Source organism: Dendropsophus ebraccatus, chromosome 7, assembly GCF_027789765.1.
Source record: "Dendropsophus ebraccatus isolate aDenEbr1 chromosome 7, aDenEbr1.pat, whole genome shotgun sequence".
In the NCBI taxonomy this organism is placed as follows: domain Eukaryota; kingdom Metazoa; phylum Chordata; class Amphibia; order Anura; family Hylidae; genus Dendropsophus; species Dendropsophus ebraccatus.
The window spans coordinates 37,815,033-37,834,542 of NC_091460.1; the positions used below are offsets into that span (position 1 = coordinate 37,815,033).

General features: G+C 44.3%; 1 protein-coding gene across 3 annotated transcripts in view; it reads left to right on the forward strand.

Moving 5' to 3' along the window:
- Nucleotides 1-19,510, forward strand: part of HTT (huntingtin) — a 120,288-nt gene that overhangs the window by 52,891 nt on the left and 47,887 nt on the right. For 2 of the 3 annotated variants that reach the window (XM_069977352.1, XM_069977354.1), the window contains 19 exons: nucleotides 363-463; nucleotides 1,097-1,243; nucleotides 2,126-2,246; nucleotides 3,245-3,390; nucleotides 3,955-4,106; nucleotides 4,195-4,397; nucleotides 4,619-4,745; nucleotides 5,496-5,617; nucleotides 5,887-5,997; nucleotides 6,757-6,834; nucleotides 7,926-8,149; nucleotides 8,236-8,314; nucleotides 9,594-9,755; nucleotides 9,981-10,036; nucleotides 10,128-10,276; nucleotides 10,403-10,539; nucleotides 11,650-11,766; nucleotides 11,850-11,972; nucleotides 12,093-12,322. In XM_069977352.1, coding sequence (XP_069833453.1) covers nucleotides 363-463; nucleotides 1,097-1,243; nucleotides 2,126-2,246; nucleotides 3,245-3,390; nucleotides 3,955-4,106; nucleotides 4,195-4,397; nucleotides 4,619-4,745; nucleotides 5,496-5,617; nucleotides 5,887-5,997; nucleotides 6,757-6,834; nucleotides 7,926-8,149; nucleotides 8,236-8,314; nucleotides 9,594-9,755; nucleotides 9,981-10,036; nucleotides 10,128-10,276; nucleotides 10,403-10,539; nucleotides 11,650-11,766; nucleotides 11,850-11,972; nucleotides 12,093-12,322 — 2,585 coding nt within the window. The remainder of the gene's footprint in view (nucleotides 1-362; nucleotides 464-1,096; nucleotides 1,244-2,125; nucleotides 2,247-3,244; nucleotides 3,391-3,954; nucleotides 4,107-4,194; nucleotides 4,398-4,618; nucleotides 4,746-5,495; nucleotides 5,618-5,886; nucleotides 5,998-6,756; nucleotides 6,835-7,925; nucleotides 8,150-8,235; nucleotides 8,315-9,593; nucleotides 9,756-9,980; nucleotides 10,037-10,127; nucleotides 10,277-10,402; nucleotides 10,540-11,649; nucleotides 11,767-11,849; nucleotides 11,973-12,092; nucleotides 12,323-19,510) is intronic. The other variant, XM_069977353.1, reaches the window with a different exon arrangement.

Here is a 19,510-nt window from a genome sequence, read left to right on the forward strand (position 1 = left end):
TATCGGTGGCTGACTAACTTGGATGCAGCCCTAGGGAGTCCTGGAAAACATGGATATGGCCTATGGCTGTATCCATATTTTCTAGGGCTGAATACAACTTCTTCAGCCACTGATAACCAAATGCTGAGCGATCTGACTCAAGCACGTGGGAGCCACGCTAATCTCTACTGTTGAATTGTTGTAAGCCAAGACATAGTCATGCTTTATACTTGATCTTTAGGTAGACAATATGTAGTGTATAGCCTGAACATGTATTAATCGTGTCTGCTGCAGTGCAAGATAGTAGGATGAAATGCTGCTCTGCTCTCTGTCTGTATCTCTAATATGAATGATTTATCCTCAGTATTTCCCCTGTATTGCAGTTGCTGCATCTTCAGGACCGTGTACTAAATGGCGTCATCATAAGTCTTCTAGGAGATGAAGATGCTAGGGTGAGACACATAGCGGCGGCCTCATTGGTTAGGTAAGCCTAACGGTTTTGTTCAGGATTGAATGGAGTCGATATCATTGGAATTATACTTGTTACTGCAGGGATGGAAGAGCTTTCGCCCTCCAGCTAAAGCTTCAGCTGTCCAGCCATGATAGGAATTGTAGCTTTGCAACAGCTGGAGGGCTTTAGGTTCCCAATCCCCGCTTTAATGAGACAACGTTAAAAAAAAAATCTAAAAGCTGCAGAACTAGACTTGATATACTAAAAAAAACCCTAAAAGATATGTATTGCTGTAACCCTATATTTTCCCAGCTGCAAATCTATTGGGGAGAGACGTTACATTTATAGAGCTGGTCCACGGTTTTCCATTAGGGTCAGGTGGCCTGTCAATAAACATGACATCATTGCCCAAAAAACCAGCAGTGGGCCCAGTAGTGAAGAGTCTTTTTTTTTCTGTATACTAAAGTCCCCCAGATCTTGGAAAAGCTCTTAAGAATCAACTGCTGCAGAAACTGATGGTGCTAGAGTTGTCTCTAAAAATTTGTAAGCCTTGTAAATCAAAAGAACATGAAAGGACCAATAACAAGACTTTACGTTTGTGTGGACAAGCACAAGTGCCTACCCTATGTTTATTGACTTGCATGGTTTTTTTTCTTAACCCCACAGGCTGGTTCCAAAGCTATTTTACAGCTGTGATCTGGGACAAGCCGATCCTGTGGTGGCAGCGGCTCGAGACCAGAGCAGTGTATATCTGAAGCTCCTCATGCATGAGACTCAGCCTGCGTCTCACTTTGCCGTCAGTACCATCACCAGGTGAGGAGGTCAGCCCCTTGTGTGGTTTAATAAAATAAAAATCATTTAAAGGGCTGTTCGAGTATCAGAAATGTTTTATATAAACACAATATCACCCAAGTTGTAATGGCTCTAGGATGCTTTCGCATCATTCGCCCCCGACACGAAATTGTGTATTTCTGTATTTTTTTGGGTATTGTCTCAGCAGTTCTCCAGCTCCTTCCTCTTCCCAGACAACACATCATCCTCTGCCATCTCAGAAGGCTTAGCTGGATCTCGGCATCAAGCTGGCCCAGTGGGGGGGATCCTCCAGTGGGCCCTGATTACTGTACAGCATGCTTTGCTCCAGAACCCTGTCAGGGGAGTAACTACCACCACAGCGGCTGCTACAGGGCCCGCCACCTCGGGGGGCCCAGTGGCCTACTCCTTCAATGAACTGAGACGTCCTCATTTGCAGCACCTGGTGACCAAACTGTCTCCTGGGTGCTGCAAGCGTCCCTTTAACTGCAGGCCCTCCTGGCAAACAGTTGCAGTTAAATGTTATGACTACACTTGATGAGTTTATGGTCAGTCGGGGGGCTGGCAATCAAATGTTTGCTATGGGGCCCAGCCATTTCTAGTTACGTCCCTGGCAAATGTAACTTTAAAGTGTGTGTGTGCTCCCAAGGCTTTACAGCTTGTTACTCTAAGGGCCCTTTTACACGGAAAGATTATCTGCCAAAGATTTGAAGCCAAAGCCAGGAGTGGACTATGAACAGAGATCAGGTAATAAAGGAAAGACTGAGATTTCTCCTCTTTCAAATACATTCCTGGCTTTGGCTTCAAATCTTTGGCAGATAATCTGTCAGATAATCTTTCTGTGTAAAAGGGTCCTTAGTCTAATGATTGTTAAACTGCTTGCAGGATCTACAGAGGGTACAACATTCTGCAAGTCCCAACAGATGTCAGCATGGAGAATAACTTGTCCAAGGTCATCACAGCCGTCTCCCATGCGTTAACCACATCGACCACACGAGCTCTCACGGTAATTTTATTTAGTTGCTTTTAAACCCAGCCATAAGAATGGAGAACATGGGGTTATTTTTAAATTTTATTATAAAATACCAGTATAATTCTGGTAATTTTTCTGAAATTCTTTGCTGAACAGATATCAAAATTTGTAACCTTTGTAACCTGCTCACTGTGCATATGTTTTGGTTGCAAATACTGAGGCTTTAGGACTAGTTAAACTGTATCTGTCATTTCAAACAAGTTTGCAGATCTCAATAGTACAAGTGATTATAAGAAACTCTGTAATAGGTTTTATTAGGCAAAAGAGCTTTCTCCTGTATTCCAAAGGCCCCCCCCCCACACACACACACATTACTACCGATCTGTTGCAGATCCCTCTGGAGGGAGGAGGGGCCGAGGGGGATAAGTGAGCAGGGAAAGGAAAGAACCAGCCCGTGCAGTTTGCAGTATAGGAGCCAGCACAGCACAACATCCTGCAGTCTTATCATATCAAGGTCCTAGACTGGCACTGAGCAGCACCTGTTAATCCAATGTTTTCTGTGGCCAGACAGTCTCCAAACTGCAGGGCTGGTTCTCTCCTCTTCCTGCTCATTTAACCCCGCCCCCTCCTCCATAGGTTATAATGGACACAGCAACCCCATCTTTACTTTTCTCCTCTGTAATGTAGACAACTGTTCCTGATAATGAACAGATAAGAATCAAGGGGGGGGGGCTGGGAAACAGCTTTTTGAGTACAGAAGGAAGGTCTTTTGCCTAATAAAAACCTATTACAGAGTTTCTTAAAATTGCTTGTACTATTGATATTGTTGTTTGAAATTACTGTTGCACTTTAAAGGCACTTCTCCATTTTATAAAGTCAAGTCACAGCTCTAGGATGTGTTTATGATCTGGGGGGTCTGACATCTGGGATGCACCAATTACAAGTAATGAAGCTGTAAGGTTTGTGTAATCCCCACATAACAAAAGTAGCTTCGTGTTGGCACAAAATTTATTTTCCCCTTTCCCTTCTAGTTTGGCTGCTGTGAAGCTTTATGTCTGTTGTCAACTGCATATCCAGTATGTACGTGGAGTGTTGGCTGGCATTGTGGGTACATCATCTCCTCCAGTGCACAGGCCTCGCGGATCCAAGTGTACAAGAATAGGGGACGGTCCTTCAGGTAAATCACAGAAAATAAAGTGGTAGAGGATTCGTACAGAAAGTGGGAGTTGGAAGTTGTTAGGGGTGGGTTTTTCTATTATTGGCACATGTATAAAGTTGGGCCTTCCGTTTTACCGCATTCGGGTTAAGCAGCAAGATTCATATATTCAGAGGAGATCAGGAAATCTTTTGCGATTGAATCACTATGAGCACAGCGGAAAAAGTTTTACAAGTCAGTTTAGCTGTTAATATTAATAATAATTTTTTATTTATATAGAGCCAACAGATTCCGCAGCACTTCATAATTTTGGGCTATGGTTCTGTTCTATGGTACTTTAATTTGCCACTTTGAACTCCCCCACAGGATAAAGAATAAGTTTATATTGGCATCCCTGTGACCCATTCTTCGCCTGATGACATTTGAAGATGCTTTGTAGCCCCTATCTATCTTAGAGCATATGGAGTTCATAGAGAGGGTAGTTTACCACTCCGGACTCTTCTATGTGCCATAATGGAGACTAAGCAGCTCTATACATTACTTTACTGTTTAGATTTTGCAATGTTGGTTTTATGTTGCTTTCAGCATTTCCCAGCAGAGCCCCTCAGAGGAGCCTCGTAAGAGCTGCACCGCCGGCATGGCCAACATGATCCTGTCCCTGCTGTCATCTGCCTGGTTCCCCCTAGATCTCTCTGCTCATCAGGATGCTTTGATCCTGACTGGAAACCTGTTGTCCGGTGAGTATATCTGCATGCCATCTAGTGTGCTTATGTGTGAGATGTTCGTATATCACCAGCCCATTCACACTGGGTTCTTATTTCCCAGCTACAGCTCCAAAGTCTCTGAAAAACCCATGGACACCTGAGGATGAAGCGAACCAGGGAGCTAACAAACAAGAAGAGCCATGGCCTGCACTAGGTGATCGCTCGATAGTTAGCATGGTGGATCAGCTGTTTATTCACTTACTAAAGGCTATCAACATATGCGCTCATGTGATTGATGATGTTACTCCTGGCCCTGTGGTGAAGGTAAGATTAAGGCTTATGTAAAGAAGGTTTGCGGGGGGGAGTTTATTGTGTTGCCTGAAGTTGGCTGTCCATAAAAAGCTCTACTTTTATCCCTAGCTTGGATTTTTCTGATTAATAGCAGATCCTTTAACATAGCGATGTTAACCACCTTTGCCTGCCCATTGATGCACACGTGAACACATTCTTACGGAAATTTTTCTTTCTTTTCCTTTTCCATTCAGGCAACACTCCCATCTCTTACTAACCCACCCTCCTTAAGTCCCATACGACGAAAAGGAAAGGAGAAGGAAAGTGCAGAGCAAACAGCGGTTCCATTAAGCCCAAAGAAGTCCACTGATGCCACTACAGGTACATGGGACACAAAGCCGTTTGGGCTGAAGTTCTGAACACCTACTGAGCAGAAACCTTAGAGCATTTGTCCGATAACTATCTGAAAGGTATGCCTAGCTTTAAAGGGAACCTGTCAACCCCCGTGCCGGGGTGACAGGCTCCCAACCCCCTGCTAGAGCCCCCTATACTTACCTGATCGCGCCGGGTCCCGCTTCTTGATCCGGTGATGAAGATTTCAGCGTCGGACTCACCATTCATTCTCTATGGGCATCGGACTCATCTCAGGAGCGCGCGCGCCGGGCTTCGGGCGCTGAAATCTCCATCAAGAAGCAGGACCCAGCGTGATCTGGTAAGTATTAGGGGGCTCTAGCAGGGGGTCGGAAGCCTGTCACCCCGGCACGGCGGGTGACAGGTCCTCTTTAAAGTTAGTCGTATTACATGGGCGATTATAAGCCATATAGGCCAACATCACCTTGTGTCACACATTAGTGAACGCTAGTTTGTCGCCTGCCCGTCTCCTTGTGTATTATAGCCGATGAATAATTGCAAGAAGGGGCTCCATGAATGATTTACACAATGCTCGAACCTTGCATTGTAAAGACCACCCATCGACAAGATCAGTGCTTGCTAACAGTGAGCATTGGTCTCTCTTACAGACCCCTTACAGTACAGATATTAATGTCTTCTACCTTAACAAAGATGAAAATTTCAGGAACCATTGTTTTATAGCAGTGAATGTTCCTGACCTATTTTCTTACTTTTTTAAAGCGTCTAGGCAGACAGATGCCTCAGGTCCAGCTCAAGCAAGTAAATCTCTTGGCAGCTTCTATCACCTTCCATCATATTTGAAACTATATGATGTATTGAAGGCTACATATACCAACTACAAGGTATGTTTTCATCAAGACCGTATGACATGTAAAATATTGCGTCCTACCCATGTGCCTGTATTAACACTGCTGTGTCCTTCTCTGACATTACATATTTGACATGTGGGATGTCAGAGGGAGACATAATAGTAGTAAAAACATACTAATCTGGTCTGCCCACTGCTCTCGAAGCTAATAGCCGCAGTCGGGATCCTAGGAAACCGCTGTCAACATGACAGCGAGAGAAAGGGACCAAATTTCAAAAGAAACTATTTTTCTGGATTTTATAGGTGACCCTTGACCTTCAGAATAACAATGAGAAGTTTGGAAGTTTCCTGCGTGCTGCTCTTGATGTGCTGTCACAGATTCTGGAACTTGCTACACTAACTGATATTGGCAAGGTAGGGTCCATAGGGCTTCTTTTTCCATATTTTGAGAATGTTATTTGTAATTGGCATCTGCCTCATACAGGATTTTTCTATTCTTGAGATACAACACACTAAGGTTAACAGTTCAATTGTGTAACTATATAAAAAGTAATGTTTTTAGTTCTCCTGACAGGTACTATGTAAGTTTTTCGGCCTGCTCATGAAATAACAATGACAGAACAGAACATGACCTTTTTCTCCAAACTCTTTTTTTACTGAAAAAGGTTTAAAGGAGAAGTCCGGGGCTGCAATTATTTTTGGAAAATGGGGGGGGGGGGGCAGGGGGCAGGACATAATAACCTCCACTACTTCAGCACTGGATGGCCGCTCTGGGACCCCCCCTGGCCTCTGGGATCATTTTTTCAGCCGACATTACGACCCGGGTGATTGACAGCCTGCTCAGCCAATTCAATGACTGGGGCAGGATGTTGTGACGTCTTTACACCTCAGGAAAAATGCCTTCCTGCAGGGGTCCTGGGCCTTCTGGCACAGCGGTTTGTAGGCATGGAGGGAGGTAAGTAGCTGCTCCTTATGATCTCTCCTACTCCTGCTGGATTTTATAATAATTGAAAAAAAAAAAAAAACGCCGGACTTCTCCTTTAAATGGATTGACAACAAGGTGTTACCCTTCTCCTTGTCGTTCAGCCATGTTACTATCTACTAGTTATTGTGAGCAGTGACCTAATATCCTCGGCTCTATGTCTGATCTGCTTGTGCCTCTCTTTATGACAGTGCGTTGAAGAAATTCTGGGTTATCTAAAGTCCTGTTTCAGCCGTGAACCAGTGATGGCCACTGTGTGTGTTCAGCAGGTAAGATTAAACCAATAGCGGCAAGAGAATTACACTTTCTGTAAATAATCTGTCTAGCTTTACAAGCCATGAAGCGATAAACTTTTACACGTAAGGGAAACTCTACAGAAGTGTAGTATTACAGGATGCCCCCCTAGTGAATATGACAGCATGTAACATACACAGTAGCTGTGACTCCTCCAGAGCAGGAGGTCTGTTTGCAGCAGTCTGGATCAATGACCAAGGACTTATCCGGATATTTACAACCCAAGTCCAAAGCCCGGGTATAACGTCATTGCAGGAATATTGAGCACAGTTTTTCCCCATGTTATGTGATAAAGCTGAAATTCACAGTCTTCTAGAAAAGGATAGAATTGTGGGCAGCACATAGATTGGTTGGTGATACATGCTTCCTATCACCAAGAACAGTGCCCCCAGAACAGTGGCTCTCCCACTGTTGCAAGACTTTAACCTCCATCATGCCTTGATGGCCTTTAGCTTTTAGAGTGTGATGGAAGTTGTAATTTTGCTGTATCTGCATTATTTAGGTTCAATAATTGCCAGTTTTTCATTGGTGCTTCCTGTTCAATTTGTACCTGCATATTCCTTTTAAGCATTGTAATTGTTCTTGTATAGGAACACCCCTTTAATGCTTATTTTTCCCTATGTGGCGTCTCAGGAAAATTTTAAATTTACAGTGAAGTTACTGCACAAATTATAGCTGATCCCTGGGGGCCCCGATGGTGGAGGGGACAAAGAGCCCCTCTTACAAGTAGGGTTTATCCAGTGCTGAGAACCTTTTTGAAGCTTCTGTCATGTACACAGAAGAAATATCAAGTGCAGGTATATAGGATGCCTTAACACGTGAAAACTTTATATACTTTTGATACTATTTATATACAGAGGAAGTTAGAATTTTTAATTTTTTTTTTTAACATGAGCCAAAATGATCTGTCAACTGATCTACCAAACAGTAAAGTAAAAATGATAAAGAAATACTAAAAGCATCCTAGTCAATAGCAAATATAGATCAAAAGTAGAGTTTCACTTTATTTTTACTAGTCCTCTTGTTGCATATATATTTATTTAGTCATCCCATCTGCTTTCTTCAGCTCTTAAAGACTCTGTTTGGGACTAACTTAGCATCACAGTTTGAGGCTTTATCTTCCAACCCTGGAAAGTCACAAGGCAAAGCCCAGCGCCTGGGCTCCTCTAACCTGCGACCTGGCTTGTACCACTACTGCTTCATGGCTCCCTACACACATTTCACCCAGGCATTGGCAGATGCCAGTCTAAGAAATATGGTTCAAGCCGACCAAGAGCAGGACGCATCGGGGTAAGATCGCCTGTTCAGAGATAAATCGATTGCCTATTTTTTTTTAGTTTTCTAGATGAATTACCTATTGTATTTATCTCCTACAGATGGTTTGATGTTCTCCAGAAAGTTTCTTCCCAACTGAAGAACAGCATTACCAACGTTACTAAGCATCGAGCCGACAAAGTAATCTAAATTGTCATTGATCTATTACTGACCTTTGTGATCTTGTCTGTATTTGCTTGTCCCGGTATTGTACAGCTATGCTGAAAAAGTAGTAATAGATGGATAGGTGTGTGTGTGTATGTATGTATGTATGTATGTATGTGTATATAGATAGATATTATACACACACATGGGTTGTCATTGTTTTTTTAGACTATTTAGTTTACTATAGTATTGCACAGGGTAGCACAGATGGCGCTCAGGTAGGTAAGTCCAACTGTGTAAAGCCCTTTTACACAAGCTGGTTATTGACAAGAAGTTTTGCTAGAAAGGCTTCTTCTCCTGATACCCGGGCTGTGTAATAGAGTCAGCAATCAGCCAAGCAGCGGAAAAACAGCTCATCGACTGATCTTTTATGCAGCTTCAAACTGGGAATGTCCTCACAAACCATACAGTGGTTGTTCGTGTGGCCTGGCTGCACAATTATTTGTGACCTCTGAAGACACTGAAAACAAGCGTCAATCTTGCTGATCTGCGCTCGCTTACGTCCTTTCAGGGTCCCATATGTGTTAGTGGAGAACCCTCCTTGGCTCCTCATTGTTCTAAAAGGGAAAGCAGAAACGGCAGTCTGACCTTAAAAAAAAAAAACTGCTGGTACACAGAGATGTCCATATTATTTCTTATTATCAAATAAAAAGCCTTGAACTAATAAGGAATGAGGATCCTGTTTTTTGGCAGCCTAGACCCTGCAGAGTTGCTTTGTTAGGCAAAGAAAGCTAACATTAGTAGTGACCACTAGATTCATAAGCAATGCTCCAAGTAAATGATCTCTCCTGCAGAAGATAGAAGATAGTGGGTGTCTCTGGCTTGGCTTATACCCCTAGTAGTGTTACACGTTTCTTTAGTGTTAAGTTGTTGTTTTTTTTTCTTTTGGAGGAGAGATAAATTGCATACATTTCCCAGGAAGCATTGCATGTAAGATGCCCTATACCAGTGTGTGTGTGTGTGTGTATATATATATATAATATATATATATATATATATATATATATATAATATATTATTATATATATATATATATATATATAATAATATATTATATATATATATATATATATATATATATATATATATATATATATATAATAATATATTATATATATATATATATATATATATATATATATATATATATATATAATAATATATTATATATATATATATATATATATATATAATAATATATTATATGTTATTTTATTATATTATTTATTTATTTCTATGTTATTTTTTTGTACAGAATACCATTCACAATCACATTCGCCTGTTTGAGCCCCTGGTTATAAAAGCCTTGAAGCAGTACACCACAACTACATCTGTGCAACTTCAGAGACAAGTCCTCGACCTGCTAGCCCAACTTGTCCAGCTCCGTGTCAACTATTGCCTGCTAGATTCAGACCAGGTAATATTTTGCTGAGTTTCATCTAACCCTAACCACTATAAAGAAACGAGGCCCGCTGTAGGCTTTATTATGACTGTGAGTATACACTATATTATTATGTAGACTTGTTTAGAAGCTGCTAGCAGTGGGCACAAGGGAATAAACCGGTCTGTCTCTTTTAGACATGTGTGCTATATAATCTCTGTGTTATTTTAAGCTTTAGCCATTATTTTTCATGCCTTTTAGGTCTTTATTGGCTTTGTACTGAAGCAGTTTGAGTACATTGAAGTGGGTCAGTTCAGGTAAGCTGTTCTCGTACCTATCATATCTCTGTTTATTAGACATATCTGTAATTTATACAACATCAATTTTAACTTTCCTTTAACAAAACAGGGAATCTGAAGCCATCATTCCTAATGTATTCTTCTTCCTGGTACTATTGTCCTATGAGCGTTATCATTCCAAGCAGATCATTGGCATTCCTAAAATCATCCAGCTGTGTGATGGTATAATGGCCAGTGGGAGAAAAGCTGTGACCCATGGTAGGTAGACATTACATGTTATTACGTGACCGTAGTGTTCCACTACAATGTAGCCATCTTGTCCCAAATGCAATTGTGTTACAATAATATAAAGAGAGTCACTATGCGTTTGGGTTTGTCTCCTAGCTATTCCAGCTCTCCAGCCCATAGTCCATGACTTATTCGTATTAAGGGGAGCAAATAAAGCCGATGCGGGCAAGGAACTGGAAACTCAGAAAGAAGTTGTGGTGTCAATGCTGCTCCGACTGATCCAGTATCATCAGGTGAGGAAGCGTCAGCCATTGCATTTCCATTTCTAGACAGTAAAGTAAAAAAAATGAACTCTTATTCATTCAGTGATACTTAACTCGACAGACCAGAGTGACTACCCTTATAGGGGTCAAACCTGCCCAGAATTATTGACACTGTTTAGCCCTCAGGAAATGAACAGCTCTGTCATGAAAGGTGCATTCTGATCATTTATGCAACATTCATCTCTGGGACACCATTAAGAGACTGGTCATTCTGGTTTTGCAATCCAGCAGAATGTGGGGGGCCCTTTGGTGTCAGAGCTTTTGGACGCCTTGCATTGCAAAATAAGGCTTTGCTGTTCCTTCATTCTGCTAGTTGGATGAGGTGTTACCTGTCATATGTGTTGCATGTCCTTCTTTGGCCCGCACATAGTAGTATATAGAGTATAGGATATGTTAGGGCTGCAGTTTATTCAAGTTGTATTACTTCACAGTTCACTGATTTACATCATCAGTGTGTAACAGTCTTATTAGACAAATCGATTTTTAACCATAAACTATCGCAAACGAGAAACCTGAAATCGTTCACGATTAGTTACGATCGTTACACCGATCATTTACTCTATCTGATCCCAGCAAAAGAAGGAACAATGTGCAATTACACTCAATGATTAGTAAACTAATGTGGAATTACAGTGAACGATTAACAATGATTTTAGGGTCACACCTAAATCAACGATCAACGACACGCAAAATATTTTTCGATCACTGCCTGCAATTACACAGGGCGATTATCGTTTAAATTCAAACGCTATAACGATTTTCTGCACGATGATCACCCAGTTTGATACGGCACTAATTCTCACTGTTGTTCTTGCAAGCAATAGGGAGTTTAGATAAATATGGAAATGTTAGTAATATAGTGAAATCCAGGAGAGCCATCTCCAAACCTCGGGCATCTACGTTTTATAGTCTAACACTGTTTCCTCATCTCAGAAGCAGGCCCAGTTTGGTTTTATCCGAATGTGGGGTTCTTATTGCATGCTTTGTTGCCCACTCGTTTGCTGACCCCAATTTATACAAAGCACTGTGTTCCTTTCTCTCTAGCATGGCCTTATTTTCTTAGAACTTTGTATCTTTTAGGTCCTAGAAATGTTCATCTTGGTGCTACAGCAGTGTCACAAAGAGAACGAAGATAAGTGGAAGCGGTTATCCCGACAGATAGCCGATGTCATCTTACCCATGTTGGCCAAGCAGCAGGTATGTGTTACTATCCTGTGCTTTTCATTACTTCCTTGTGTTGTGATGATGAATGAAGTTTGATGACTTCTTCTGTCTCTTAGATGCACATAGACTCTCATGAAGCTCTGGGGGTGTTGAATAGTTTATTTGAAACCTTGGCTCCTTCTTCCCTACGTCCTGTAGACATGTTGTTGAGAAGCATGTTCGTTGTTCCATACACTATGGTAAGTAGAGAGTCAGGTCCAGTCATAGCTAATGGCTAACGCCCCACATAAGAGTTTACTATTTCTTTGCAATGTTATGGTAGTATGTTTTGAGTCATTTTATATATTGATTTAACACAGGCCTCCGTGAGCACCGTCCAGCTATGGATATCTGGAATCTTGGCAATTCTCCGTGTCCTTATCTCACAGTCTACGGAGGACATTGTACTGTCCCGGATCCAGGAACTGTCCTTCTCGCCTCTCCTGATCTCATGTCAGAATATTGCTCGATTAAGGGACAGGGACAATAACCATCAACACTCTGAGGAGGAGTATCAGATCAAAGTTCCTCCAGAGGAAACTTTTTCACGGTAGATTTTACACTTCTAAATAGAGCTCACCAATCACATGATGGAATGGGATTTATATTGTAGGGGGAGATCTATAGGTGCCACATCAACTGGTTACACCTTCAATGTGTACCCCTGAGGAGTTAAAGGGCCTTTCCAAGGCTAGAAAAACTACTGCCACTTTCTTGCAAAACAGCGCCACCCCTGTCTGCAGGTTGTGTGTGTGGTATTACTATCTAGCTCAATTCACTTTAAGGCAACTGAACAGCAAAACTCACACCCAAATTGAGAACAGGAGAGGTGCTGTTTCTGGTACAGAGCAGACATGTTTTTCTAAGCCTGGATAACCCCTTTAACGGGGAGGAGGGTGCACAGTAATTGTTTTTTCCTAATACATTGCATCACTGATTCTGCTTCTAAATAACAGCAAAGATCCGCCGTGGTCCATGACATGTGTTACTTGTATCTATGCACTAGGCAGAACATCTAGGTCTTACAGGTTCCAGGGGTGTATATGATCAAATTGATAACCTCTAAAACATAACCTTTATTGTAATGGTATGAAATCCTAACCTATAAACTAGTGCAAATGCATGACCTCCACATTCACCAAATTAGTCACACCAGCTTCACCAAAATGTAAGTGCAAAATAAATACATTGATAAGTAGAACAGGTTGATGACTGCTTTTGTTTTTAACCACTATAAACCAGGGATGGGGAACTTTCGGCCCTCCAGCTGTTACAAAATTACTATTCCTTCGGCTGTCCAGGCATGATGGGAATTGTAGTTTTGCAACAGCTGGAGGCCAAAGGTTCCACATCCCTGCTGTAGACCCTACCTAGTCCAGTGTTTTTTCCGCCCTGACAAGGGCGATCCTGGAAGCAGGACAATCTGCCTCCTAAAGCATACATATGGTATGAGCAGCCTAATGCTATGTAATAGATGTAAGCAAATCATTGTGCACACTCTTTATTATAACTATTTCTCTATATAATTGTAAGGCCACTGCTCTTAAACTGATGCTGGCGCCCACATGCAGCTCTGGCGATTTACTTCTAATAGAGAACCTTACTTTTTTTAAAAGGGTATTCCACTCAAACATAACTTTTCATATGTTGCTGCCCATAGTGAGACTAACAATTCCTTCCATACGTGTTATTATCTATTCAGTCTCCTTCCCAGAGTTCTGAGCTGCTGCTTTCTGCTGAAAACACAAAAATCTGTGAGCCTTTCTCCCCATCTCCCCCTCCTCCCCTCTTACCTTCTGAGACGGCTGATGTAAACAAGTCCTTGACTGGCTTTATCTGCAACATTGTAGCTTCTTTGTAATACTGGGAGGGTTATTCTGAGGTTGAGTTGCTAAAGAACTCACTGCGATTAATCCTCCCAGCATTACATAGAAGTTACAGTGTTTCATGTGTTAGTGAGTATGGACCATCAGCAATGGTCATTCTTTCTGCTCACCTATTATCTAACATTAATTGTCAGGATTTTTTTTTTCTTTATTCTGTGTTATACTGTCATAGGACCGAAAGCAGACGACAGCTCGGACTTTTATTAGTGATGCTCATGTATATGGCTTTTAAAGGTCACCCAGTGTCCCCTTGCTGGAATCTCTAGTGACCAGCTGTAATTTATAGGGATACTATAGGGAAAGTGTTAACTTTCCATGCAACGCTACTAAAATAGAAGTGAAGTATTATACAGTTTCAGTGCAAATTTCTCGTGCGTCTTATTGGGGGACACAGATACCATGGGTATAGGCTGCTGCCACTAGGAGGCGCTGACACTAAGAGAAACAAAGGAAGTGACTCCTCCTGAGCAGGATATACCCGCCCACAGGCACTGAGGTAAACCAGTTTAGCTTAGTGTCAGTAGGAGGCAGACACAGGTCTGGGTTCTCCAGGCCAGTTTCTTCCTTTATGTTTAGTTAGTTAGATTTTCTTTTTCCTTCTAGGTCTTATGGATTCTTGGGCACGGTGGGTAATCTAGACCCACCCTGATCCCCTCACTATGCGACCAGGGAACAGACCATAAATATAGATGGACTGTCTACCCTCGGTCGCCACCGGCCGGCAACGTGACACCAGGGCCCCAGATCAGTCTGACTATCTGGTCGCCTTTCTGCGGACTCTGTATCCGCACAGCCCCTTCCCGCCTCGCCCCCCAGAGCTTGGCGCGTAAGGTGAGGCACCCACCGGCTGAAGACGACAATGGTGAGTATGTGCTCCTATATAGGTGAGTATATTCCCCCTGCCCTCCCTCCCAGGCCGCCATTTTACTCCACATAGGCAGCTCTCCCTCTCCAGTCACTTGCAGCCCTCCCCAGGCAGATGCTCCTCTCCCCTCAGTCGGTAGCAGGCCAGCCCTCTCCACCATTTTATTTTTATTAGTGTGTCTCTCTCTCTGGGTGCCACTGTGAGGGATGTTCCTCCCCTGACTGGGTGCTGCGCAGGCCGCAGCTTCCCGCACTTTTCCTTTTCATGTGGCTCTAGAGACCATACTAAAGGATGCTCCGCCCCTTTTCCCTAAGCCCCGCCCCTTACCGGGTGCCGCGGCATCCTGTCCCTTTGTTTCCCTATATTGTGGCTCTCCAGAGTACACACAGGGCTACCTCCGCCCCCTCCTGATATGCCCCGCCCCTTTTCGGGCGCTGCGCGGCCCTCTTCATTACTTCTCATTATGTTTGGCTCTCACTGGAGCCTGCTCTGGGGATGCCCCGCCTTCTCAGGTAAGCCCCGCCCCTTCCGGGTGCCGCGCGGCCCGGAGAATTGCGCCTTTTTTCTTATCTGTGGAGCCTGCACTGGAATGCTCCGCCCCCTCCCGGCAGGCCCCGCCCCCTTCGGGAGTCGGGTGGGCCTCAGCATCCCACCTTAATCTTACCTGTGGCTCTCGGTGGAGCCTTCACAGTAAGATGCTCCGCCCCCTCCCGGTAGGCCCCGCCCCTTTTCGGGTGCAGCGCGGACCGTGGCATTCCCCCTTTTGGCTCTCTCCAGAGCCTGCACTGAGGGATGCTGCTTCCCCCTCCCCCTGCCATGTGTGTGTGTGTGTGTGCGGTCTCCTGATGGAGCTACCACACACACTGCCCTTCTATTCCAGCAGCTTGGGACACTTGATGCATCTCTCCTGCCACCTACTGGTGGAAGTGGTTATTACACCATTACATATATGAGAATGGCTTGCATCATGTTTTATTATGGCCAATGTTCCATATAATGTTCCAGCAACCCTTGGTCTGCAGATCCAGCATTTTTGGTGCTGGTTGACACCTCTGTGTCAGATTTTATATATATAAGATTACATTAATACTTATATACAGACACTCTGGTTCCCCTCCAACCACATACGCACAGACATATTCCCCATCACCATACAGTGTTTCTGTGCCCTCAGTGAGATCCTCTGCTACATGGTGTCACGAGAAGTTCATGGAACCAGACACGTTACCCGCTATCCAGGTGGTGTATCTGTGCTCTGAGCAGAACCCTCTGCTACATGGTGTCACGAGATGTTCATGGAACCAGACACATTACCCGCTATCAGGTGGCGTATCTGTGCTCTGAGAGCCCTCTGCTACATGGTGTCACGAGAAGTACATGGAATCAGACACGTTACCCGCTATCCAGGTGGTGTATCTGTGCTCTGAGCAGAACCCTCTGCTACACGGTGTCACGAGCAGGACACGGAACCAGACATGTTACCTGTTTCCAAACAGTGTATCTGTGTTCTGAGCAGAACCCTCTGCTACACAGTGTCACGGTAAGTACACGGAACCAGACACGTTACCTGTTTCCAGACAGTGTATCTGTGCTCTGAGCAGAACCCTCTGCTACACAGTGTCATGGTAAGTACACAGAACCAGACACGTTACCTGTTTCCAGACAGTGTATCTGTGCTCTGAGCAGAACCCTCTGCTACACAGTGTCATGGTAAGTACACAGAACCAGACACGTTACCTGTTTCCAGACAGTGTATCTGTGCTCTGAGCAGAACCCTCTGCTACACAGTGTCATGGTAAGTACACAGAACCAGACACGTTACCTGTTTCCAGACAGTGTATCTGTGCTCTGAGCAGAACCCTCTGCTACACAGTATTATGGTAAGTACACGGAACCAGACACGTTACCTGTTTCCAGACAGTGTATCTGTGCCCTGAGCAGAACCCTCTGCTACACAGTGTCACGGTATGTACATGGAACCAGACACGTTACTCGTTGACAAACTATCTCTGAGCAGAACCCTCTGCTACATGGTTTCACAAGCAGGACATGAGACCAGACACATTACCGTTCCTAAGGGGACTACTGTTTTCTTGAGGCAGAATCCTTTGCTAAATGATGTCGCAAGCAGGACATGGAACCAGACACATTACCTATTACTATGCTGTGTTCCTGTGCTCTCACAACAGAACCGTCTGCTACATGGTTTGTTAGACAGGTTATGGGACCAGACTCATCACCCATTGCCAGTCGTTGTTCCGGTGTTACTCAGAGCTTCCAGTCCTGTCACTCACATCACCCATTAGCGGGCGGTGCTTCAGACCTGCCTCTCATCTTCATGACATAGATTCCTTTACTACATGATGTCACAGACATAGAACTGGACATGTTACCCCCTCCCAGGTGGTGGTACAAGGTTATTCAGACCTCTCCCCTCTGCTGCATGATATGGCTCCAACTACATTACCTGTAGTTCGGTGTGCACAGATTGTGGTATTCTGTAATACACCACCTTCAGGTTTGCTCACTATCCTGGTGATGCTGGGCAGTTCTCGTATCCAGTCCTCATTTACATAGGGACACAGTCCTGATCTCTTCCCTGCTCCCAGGGCACACACTGTAGGCTTCTGTTTACAGGTCTGACCAGGCACGTTACCTGTTTCCAGTCCAGGTATTTGTATCTCTTGAATGCTGGTCTTCTGTTACTTACTGCTTGCAGCTACTCTGCTCGTGTTACCCTGTATATTACCTTTCATCCTCGTAGGACTTCCATGATCTGTGCCTGTCACTTCAGGGGATCATCATGGGGTAACTTGTTACTACACCATGTTGTCTTCTATATGTTTCCACTAACAAGTCTCATTACCTGCTCTCAGGCAGCGTAACCTTGTTGTATTCCTCTTGGGCTGTATCCTTTCTAAAGCCCAAGCATCCTGCTACGTGTCCCACTACACGAGGTACAGAACCCCTCGCTTTACCTGCCCCTGGACTGTTGGACTCTCATATTCTGGTCCTCTGAGTGGCCGGCAGCATACAGATCCGGTCACTATTTCATCCTGGTACTGTCAGGGTAGTTCTTCTGTCCTTTGTCTGGGCATAACTACCATGTTCTGGCATTTGTCTCGCTGGCTGTTCCCCAGTAGTATGGCTTGAATTGCTTAGGCCGTCCCCTCTTTGATCTGGATGAAGTGAGGCCTCTCTGCTCCTCAGGTAAAACAGTAAAGGGTTTCTTCTACCCCTGGTGTATGTAGGACATCAATTGCCTACATGTCTATCACAGTGCTACTTTAGGACTTCTCCTTCTGCATCTGCCTATGGCCAACATGGCAAGTATTTAGTCTTCTCTCTTAGGCAGCTGCAGTCTCACAGGGTGAGGATTTCCTGTTTACTGCCTGCACTGTTTCTCTACCGTCCTAAGAATAGGTGTATGGTCTCTTCGTGGTCTAGCTTCTCCTGGTGTCCTTGCTTGGCCATATGGACTATGAAGCATTGCTCTCAGTTCAGGGTTTTGCAGTGCTCCCGCTTACACCATTACTCCTTCTCCCTGGCTTAATGCACTGTTGTGCATGACCCCCCCATCCTGGGTTTGGTTTTTTACCACTCAGTCAGAAAATCTTCAAGCAGCCCTTCCCTCCTCCAGGAGGATGGAATATCTAGTATAAGTATCCTCCTGAGGACTGCTATTCCGTAATAGCTTCTTCCGACAGGCAGGTGTGGGTTTCTGACCCTCACTGGCCTCTATGAGCACTCCTGCTTGAATTCCTTGTCCTTGGTCTTGTTGTTGACTGGCCATCCCCCTCCCTTATGTTGTCTCCCATGTGGATTCCTTGAGAACTTAATCCCTTAACTGTTTCCTCTCCTTGGAAACAGGGTTGTTCACTGGCCCATTCTGGCAGGACTTACATTTGCTGTTCTGCTCTTACCAAGCAACGTCTCCGCTCACCCCTTTGAGGCGTTGGTTTCTGGATCTAGTTTACATATGGACTCTAGTCTATGTATTACCTGTTGTGCCCATTGTCCTGTGACAATTCCCATGCCCATCAGCCTTACCTTGACCTCCCTTGACAGTTTTCTTCTGGGACTCCAGGCTCTCGAGTACCTCTAGGCTTCCTTGGAGCGGAGTGTTTTATATGATCAACCTCCTTTCTAAGGCTCTAACAGCCCATGGAGTTGTTTTTTCCCCGGCTTACCGGCTTTCCTCTGCTCCTCTTTTCTGCCGGGCACTGCGGGGTACCAGGTACTACTGTACTCCTTCCAGGACAACTTACTCAAGATTCTGATCTTGTTTTTCCTTCCTCCAGCTCCTTCCTTCCCTGGACTGCATTATGCTTGGACAGCTTGATTCTTCTTATTAACATGTGTTTCTCAGATGGGATAACTCATGTCATAGGCCATGGCTTCTCTTGTGCTCAAGTTTTGTCTTCTCAGTGAAGACTGTACTCCTGGGCCCATGGAGCTTCCAGCCTGGCCATTCTTCCCAGCTCCATAGTCAAGGACGCAGCTTCTCCTGCATCTCATGTGGCACCTTCTATGAGAGACGCTCAGTCCTCTCTCTCCTTTATTTGACGCCTTAGACCTCTATGTGCCATGAAACATTTTCCAGTCTCTCCCGTCATGGTTGTATTTGCCTTTTATTCTGTTCTACCTCAGAGTAAGTCCCTGCCGCCTGTGGTCACCCACTTGGCTGGGCGTCTGCTTTTTTTCCCCACATCTAGCCTACTAGTTCTGTTGGACTCGATGTTACATCAGGTTGCTGGCTTCTAGGACGGACACAACCCACTCTGTCTGCCGTGCAGCACGTTGCTCCAGGGACTAGACATTTTTTCCTTTGCTGCGGACCTGTAGGGGTTTTCTCTGATGCATTCAGCATCATCCCTTGCTCTATTCCTAGTTGATGGTTGTGTTGGTGCTATTCTGTGCCTTCTCACCAAGCGCTCTTGTCTAGCGGTTATCTTTCCCACCCCATGGACTGCTTTTGGACGTCCCA